The 7,270-nt window shown below is 51.8% G+C and overlaps 2 protein-coding genes across 3 annotated transcripts; both read right to left on the reverse strand.

Moving 5' to 3' along the window:
* Positions 1–1,124: 1,124 nt before the first annotated feature.
* On the reverse strand, positions 1,125–3,197 carry LOC123104317 (peroxidase 55). The gene is made up of 3 exons (XM_044526140.1): positions 2,764–3,197; positions 1,932–2,123; positions 1,125–1,824 (listed from the first exon to the last, which is right to left on the reverse strand). The coding sequence occupies exons 1-3, from the start codon at positions 2,986–2,988 to the stop codon at positions 1,261–1,263; spliced, it is 981 nt and encodes a 326-aa protein (XP_044382075.1). The 5' UTR covers positions 2,989–3,197; the 3' UTR covers positions 1,125–1,260.
* Positions 3,198–4,110: 913 nt separating this feature from the next.
* Positions 4,111–6,512, reverse strand: LOC123104318 (transmembrane emp24 domain-containing protein p24beta2). 2 transcript variants are annotated; one of them, XM_044526142.1, is made up of 5 exons: positions 6,396–6,512; positions 5,585–5,811; positions 5,207–5,393; positions 5,005–5,112; positions 4,111–4,472 (listed from the first exon to the last, which is right to left on the reverse strand). In XM_044526142.1, exons 2-5 carry the CDS (start codon positions 5,795–5,797, stop codon positions 4,339–4,341), a joined length of 642 nt encoding a protein of 213 aa, XP_044382077.1. In that variant the 5' UTR covers positions 5,798–5,811; positions 6,396–6,512; the 3' UTR covers positions 4,111–4,338. The 2 variants fall into 2 exon arrangements, with proteins under 2 accessions (XP_044382077.1, XP_044382076.1); XM_044526141.1 differs by having other exon boundaries at positions 5,585–5,801; positions 6,396–6,502.
* Between the last annotated feature and the right edge of the window lie 758 nt (positions 6,513–7,270).

A 7,270-nucleotide genomic window follows, 5' to 3' on the forward strand; every position in this document is an offset into this window, starting at 1 on the left:
GCACCACACTGGCGTGCGTATTAGGCACCACGGCGCAACAGAGGAGCATCCACATCAACGAGTGACTAGCACGAACCTTGACAGGGCACTCTGCCATGGAAAATCAGGAACGATTAGCAAGTTAGAGACGCATCTTGCGGCATCATTGAGCAAAGATGAACCAAGACAATGCCAAGAGCACGAAGCTCGCCACACCACAACAGCAACCATGGAGGTCTTGAGCATGCACAACAACAGAGACGACATCGAAGAACACCACCACAGAGGAACACATACCACCGCCAACCCGTCCAGCTGCACCACCACCACGAACATCCCCGCCGCAACACCCACACGTCAACCAAGCAGACCCCTAGATGATGCCTTCAAGAAGGGTCACGACGTCGGATGCGCCGCCATCATCCGCTCCGGGAGGACCTGGGCTTGGGGTTTCCCCCAAGGTCTCAACTTTCATCTTTATCTGACCAAGCAAGGTGAGTCTTGAACGTTGGCCGTCTGGTCGCCACCAACAACACCCCGTAGAGGGGAGAGGTGTTATACATGAACGAGGTGGTCCAAAGAGGATCACACCCCGCTAACTCGGCTTCGGATGAAAGAATCAAACCCACTCCAAGGAATGACCGAGCCAAGATGACGCTGGCAGAGCCAGAACGCCACGGTCGATCCCTAAGCTGGCTGCCCCACCGCCACCTAACACACGACCTTCAACCACACGCAATAACGGAAATCGTCATTTGGGTCTTCACGATGATGCCTCCAAGGGGAAGTGGTGTTGAGGACACACCACCGCCATGGCACCATCTGAACCGGCAAGGCCGATCATAGGTTTTCACCCAGATACCACGAAACCAGGCAGCGAGGAGGGCACAAGCTCCACGGCAGCACCTCCGCGAGGAAAACTACGGACACCTGTGGCCGTCAGCATCGACAAAACCGATGCAGTGTTCTCACCCAGAGCAAGTGCAGATCCCCACCACGGGACAGCAACGGTACCTTCGCGTGTAGCCCAGCTCCGTGAGGCCCCTGCTGAAGCGTGCGAGCAGCCATAAGAGCAACAAGATCCATTGGCTGGACCAATAGTGCACATGACAATGAACAACATCGTAGACAATTGCAGATCAGACTGTGCGTGCTACTACTTGCGTGCATTTATATCTTTTTTTCTTTTTATCAATGCATCCATCAAGACCGTATAACATTTCTCAATTAGTAGTACAAGCTAGTGTCACCGCGCCCGTCGGCCGGCCTCCTCCTCTCCTACTAGTTGAAGGCGGTGCAGTCTCGTCTGATCTCCCCGTCGCCGCCGCTCTTCACCCCGACCCTCCCCAGCTTCACCATGGCCTCCTTGAACGCCTCGAAGAAGAGCGTCTGGTTCCCGGCGAACCCCTCCACGGCCGGCCGCGAGGCCGCGCCGTCGTGCAGCGCCTGGTCGGAGGCGAACAGCCCCAGGCCCGCGGCCAGGTTGGCGTAGTACTTGTTGTCGAACACGGTGGGCGTGACGGGGTCCATGTCGACGGCGATGGTCGGGTCCACGTCCGGCGGGCACGCCGCCATCAGCTGCCGCGCGTACGACGGGCTTAACGACGGATCCGCCGCGCCGCGCCGGTACAGCCGCCCCGCGAAGCGCGCGCAGTGGGAGAAGCCGACGGTGTGCGCGCCCGAGAGCGCGACCATGTCGCGCACGGCGAGGCCGTTGCCGTCGAACAGCGCGGTGATGGCGTCCGGCCGCATGTCCGGGCCCGGCAGCCTGCCCGTGACGTCGCCGGCCTTGGAGACGAGCCCATCCAGCCGGCCGAGCTCCACCGTCCAGCTCGGGCCCGACGACTGCCATTGGCGCGCACCGGCACAGGGATCAGATCAGACGGACTAGATTGTTAGGGATAGAGGACACGACGGGAGGTGCAATGAGATGCAAAAGATGGCATGTTTACCATGGAGACGACGTCGCGGGCGGCGAGGGCGAGGACGTCGGCGCAGGAGACGACGCCGGGGCAGGCCTTCTCGACGGCGGCCTTGGCGCGAACGACGGTGTCGAAGCCGTCGCCGGCGAGGGACTGGTTGTCCGGCGCGTCCTTCTCGGCGTCGTTGCTGCCGGACGCGATCATCACCGACGCGTCACAGCCCTGCCCAACAAAACATGCCACCGCACCGCGTGACCATGAGCAGTAAAAGGATACGTAGATGATCATCCTCAAGTGACGTGGACCACGTGGTCGGCCACGTCGGACGCGGCAAAGCAGCCGGGTTGACAGGAAGGTCGTGCGGTCACAACTCACATGGCAGGAGCCACGGGCGCGCGCGTGATGGCGGGAGCCGATCGAGCGAGCTTTGCCCACGCGCAGCCAGCAATTATCTGCCACTCTGTCTGATCTGACCTGATCTCCACCTAACCTCGCTGAGAAAAGTACTACTCATCAAGTGCGAAATGCTCTCTGCTTTGCTGGGACAAGCAGATTAATCAGCCAATTGCACTGTGATCTACTGTACTCAGGATGGGGCCAATCAGTGGCTGGCTAATGGGGTCACATCACTAGTGCACGACAAGCTGCTCGTGCCGCTGAGCTGGAAATTGCAAAAGCAGCTGGCTGCAAGTTGCCACTGTTTGCAATCTGTAAATGCAACTAGCTGCAACCGGAAGAAATCCTCTCTAGCAGCGACGGAATCATGGAAGTTTACAGGGAAGAAAAGAATCTGATTCCAAGAGAGCTGAGAGGTTCCAATGATGCATGGGCAGATCGATCTCAGCGGCGGGCGGCGGCTCACCTGGACGAAGCAGTCGTGGAAGAAGAGCCTGAGGGTGGCCGGGACGGTGACGAAGGTCGCCCTCACCTTCCTGGCCACGGCTGACCGCACGATCGACTCCACGCGCGGGCACGTCCTGCGGTAGTGGTCCGGCGACAGCTTCGCCTCGCCACCGGCCGCCACCGCCACCACCGCCGCCGCCACGGCGAGCAAGCAGAAGCAGCCGCCCCTTCTCCGCTGCTCCATGGCTCTGGCCCTGGAGGTCAGCCGGCTCAGCCGCTCGGGGTGCGTTGCTTCCGCGTGCGCGTGCGTATTGGAATCGAATTTTGGTTTCCCGTGGGGAGAAGGCAGCTATAGCTACAAGCTGCTGCTGCCTCACTTGCCACTGGCTACAAGTGAGTGACAGTGAGAGGCGGACCAGAGGACAGCAAAGATGGGCCTCCCTATGTATACAGCTTTCCTCTCTTCTTTTTCTGTACTGAGAATTATTATAGGGATGAAGGTGATGATTGAGATGAGGATAATGCAAATTGCCAAATTGGAAGCTGTATTATCTGTAATACGATTCGCTGAAAGATATTATTCCAACGAGGCTTTGTTCGTTAGTTATGTGAGCCATTTTTAAAAGCGCCTAGATTATGATCATGGCACTGAAAAGGGATATATTCCTGGCACGATGCTAGTGAGAGACGGCCATGCCAAGTTGCCAATCATGTTGGGACTTTTCAAATGCTCGTAAGTGTGAGACTCTGTGGAACCAATCAAATCTAGAGAGAAGAGGAACTGTGGGTTGACTGAGGCTGGGCTGCACATGGGTTGGGGCTGTTTCATCTCCTTGGATTTGGCATCGTCTGACGATCGAGATATCTTGTAACAGGCAATCAGATCAAGGAATCATAGCTGAATCACAAGATGATTGGATAATGCAAACTAAATTATCTATCTATCATTGGAAACATGGCCTGTGATTGCCATATAAAGGGTACTGAAGCAGACTAGCAGGTCTGGGCTGGCAGTCCACTCCTTTCAGTTCAATCCAGCCATTTTTTGTTGTTCAGAGGGCTTGACAACAAAAGGATCCCCCTATTTATTTTATATTTACAAAAAAAACTCACTTCAACTTTCCCAAAACATAAAATTAGGAGCCCTTGTTGTTTGACCTTCATGTTTCAAACATTTTCATAATTGTGCCACGAAGCGGTTAGCACATACTACTCCCTCTGTTTCTAAATAGTCCTTTTCAAAATTTCAATACAAACTACATACGGATGTATATAGACATATTTTAAAGTGTAGATTCACTCATTTTGCTCCATATGTAGTCCCTTATTGGAATCTCTAAAGACTTATATTTAGGAATGGAGAGAGTAGTATGCAAGTGTTGATGGATATCATAGCTGAACTGAAACTCAGGAGCGCAACTAGGAACACAGAAGGCACTCTAATGCTGCGCCATACTGTGTCATCCAAATTACAAAATTCTCAAAGAAAAAAACTCATGAATATCTGAACAGGGTGTAGAACATCCTGAAACCACACACTGTAGTAATGAAGTCCAGTCGGGTTGGTAAGTATGAGGAGAGCTAGAGGTAGAAATTAGACCCTAGATGTACCGAGCTTACGCTCGAAGAGGCGTCGCAGCAAGTAGACCTGCACAGCACTGGCTGCAATAAGGGCAGCTGATTCGAGGAGTGCCTTGTGAATTGCCCTCGTGCTCATGTTCTCATTTACTGCATCACAATAGATAAGGAAAATGTTACGCCTTTAGCAACTATGCCTTCTATGGTGATTTCAAACATGCAACAGAGAGTAAATAAAATTCTGGCGTGACAGCAGAAATTAGTTAGACATCAGGGAGGACTCTGCAAATGTGCAATGGAAGGACTCTGGTAGAAAAATGATGTCAATACAAAATATAACATGCCACGCATGCTCACGATCCTAGTTGTGGAGTACCCAGTGACCCCCGAAACTCAAAACTAGCCATCTTTTCAAGTTGGTAAATGGTATAACTGTGGCTGAAGTTGATTGTGCTGGCACCTTCAGACAAGATGAACAAATAGCAGGCTGGAGCACCTAACAGTGCTAAAAATTATTTTTCATTAAGCATCAGGAGAAACGCACATTGGCCAATGGTTACAGGTTACAGCTCAGAGGTGCTATTAGGATAAAAGAGAAAGAGGAAGACAAGAGAGCCTTAAAATATTACAATGCACTAGTACTTACATGCTTGCAAGAGAGAATGTGAGAGGAGAAACTTACATATTGCTTGGCGGTCTGTTTGGGCAGTTAGCCAGTGCTGTTCAAACAGAACGTTGTACAGATCATCATCCAACTTTCTTATTTGTTCAAACAAAGGACCAAAATGCTCTGCACCAGTTTTTTCAGAACAAAGGAATTAGTGGTGCACACACTGGTCTCTGCACCATTTGATGTGAGAGAGAGAGAGAGAGTGAGTGTTTACCATCTTTGGCATGCTGGTCAAAATATGAAAAATGACCAACATGCACATCAAAGTCCACAGTTTCATGATACGGGGACTTGTTGGTGAAGCAGAAACGGTGGACACCTCTCTTCTGAACTATGAATTCGAACTTATCACTAACCTTGGCACGAGAATCATGGACCTGATTGCCATTAGGGTCTTTCACCTGCAATAAATCATGACTGAATCAGTTTCAGTGGATGTGACTTGCAGAAAATCATCTTAGTGAAAGAAGTATACAGATAAACTACAAAAGTAATGACAGTTAGCCAATTATCGTTCCCTGCCAACAACAAGCACATATTTCACTATGCTAAAATTAATGGAGTAATGCACATATGGAGAAGAAGACCATACCACGAGATCGACACCATCCTCGCTATAGTGCCATGGAGTGTCTGCCTTGATCACAACAAATGATACATGAACTGTATCCCCTTCATAATCAACATTGTGAGAGAAGCACTCTTCCCTGTCCATCACAAAGCGAATAGCCACGGCATGGCGCAAGAAAGGCACGAGGCATAGGACCAAGAAATAACCCAATCTCAAGCCCCTCACGTCCATCATCTGACTGGCAGAGACTAAATTAAACAAGTTAGACCTTGTGCAACTACGATTGGGGCATTATCAAACGACTGCAATTCAACTACATGATGCCATTCAAAACAGTTGCACTAGAGCATCGAACTGAGGACCAACATAGAGCATCTCCTTCAGAAATCCACACGGATCCATGACTTCGAATCCACACGACTAACCTAGGGTAAGAGTTAAACCACCTCCCCATCTCCAAAACTGGGGCACAAGCGCAAGGAGACAAGCATTCCCGCTAGATCTGGACGGCGCTCCCAGGAAATAAAATCAGAGGGCGTCCTCCCTCTCCGTGAATTTCAGGCAGAGAAATGAGAAACCAGTAGCGCACACAAGGCGCGCGCACCACGGCATCCAAACAACGACGGGACGGAACTCGGACTACCCCGAGAAACCCCACGCATCTAGCCGCGGGAGAGAGGGCGATTTCCTCCCAGAAACAAATCGAATTGCCAACGCGAGCTGTCCCGCGCGGCCGGTCGATGGATTCAGAGGAAGGGGAGGGGATCGATCCGGGGTGGCGGTGGGCGAAATCGAAACGCGCGTGCTTGGAGATTGGATGGATCGAGCTGACCTTGGGCGAAGGCGGTTCCGGCGAATCTCCGGCGGGGGTGCGGCGGAGGAGTTTCGGTGGGGAGAAGAGCGCAAGGCACGAGAGGTTTTCTCCGCCTTTTTGTTGGGTTTATTACGTGACTTGTTCGTCTGGGCATTTTCTGGGCCTTTGGATGAAGCCACGGGCCCACTTTCCAGTAATGGCGTCATGCACGGGCTCGGCCCGTATAGAGATCAACTTTTTTTACTGGAACCGGATATAGTAGATTTTTAGGGAAAAATGACCAGTTTACTATCCTGAATAAATGTTTCTCAGAAAAAAAAAACTATACTGAATAAACTTGGTGGTTCATATAACCCCTTGATATTATTATTTTTGCCCCCCCCCCCCAAACAATCCCATACCTGTCAAAAAAACACCCCTGACGGGGGGTTTACCCGATCGGATGATGATGTAGACACAGTCAAAAGTGGTATTTGACCAGCGGGTGGATCCCCCTCGTCAGGTGAAGAAATAAAAAGGAGTGATTGTACCTAGGCCTTACCTTTTCTAAATTTTGGCCAAGCCCAACCCGAAGAGGAGCAGGGTCGTCTCCAACCCCTCGCCAAGAGAACGACGCGATGGCAGAGCATGCTCTAGTAGCCTCCCAGCATCCACCTCCTCACCCAAGAGATAAGCAAGACCCCATGGACCTATCCCTTTCTTGCATCTCATTCTTCCCCTCTCTCTTTCTCGGATTCGAGCACCGCAGAGCGCCGACTACCGTCGACGTAGCCACAAGCGGACCCTTGCTAAACCACCGTGTCTAGAGACCACCAACATCTCATGCCAGTCCTCTGCCCCGAAGGATTCGAGCCTAGAAGCGTGGAGTCGTCCCAATCAAGCCGCCTTCTCGA

The sequence above is a fragment of the Triticum aestivum genome, chromosome 5A (genome assembly GCF_018294505.1).
Source record: "Triticum aestivum cultivar Chinese Spring chromosome 5A, IWGSC CS RefSeq v2.1, whole genome shotgun sequence".
NCBI lineage: Eukaryota > Viridiplantae > Streptophyta > Magnoliopsida > Poales > Poaceae > Triticum > Triticum aestivum.

Excerpts from the sequence above, each read along its gene's own strand:
- LOC123104317 (XM_044526140.1), bottom strand. The coding sequence starts at position 2,988 with ATGGAGCAGCGGAGAAGGGGCGGCTGCTTCTGCTTGCTCGCCGTGGCG. Across the intron at positions 2,124-2,763 it reads TCCACGACTGCTTCGTCCAG|GGCTGTGACGCGTCGGTGAT; the intron begins GTGAGCCGCCGC and ends TTTGTTGGGCAG. Across the intron at positions 1,825-1,931 it reads CCCGCGACGTCGTCTCCATG|TCGTCGGGCCCGAGCTGGAC; the intron begins GTAAACATGCCA and ends CGCCAATGGCAG.
- LOC123104318 (XM_044526142.1), bottom strand. The coding sequence starts at position 5,797 with ATGATGGACGTGAGGGGCTTGAGATTGGGTTATTTCTTGGTCCTATGC. Across the intron at positions 5,394-5,584 it reads AGGATGGTGTCGATCTCGTG|GTGAAAGACCCTAATGGCAA; the intron begins GTATGGTCTTCT and ends GATTTATTGCAG. Across the intron at positions 4,473-5,004 it reads AACAGACCGCCAAGCAATAT|TAAATGAGAACATGAGCACG; the intron begins GTAAGTTTCTCC and ends ATTGTGATGCAG.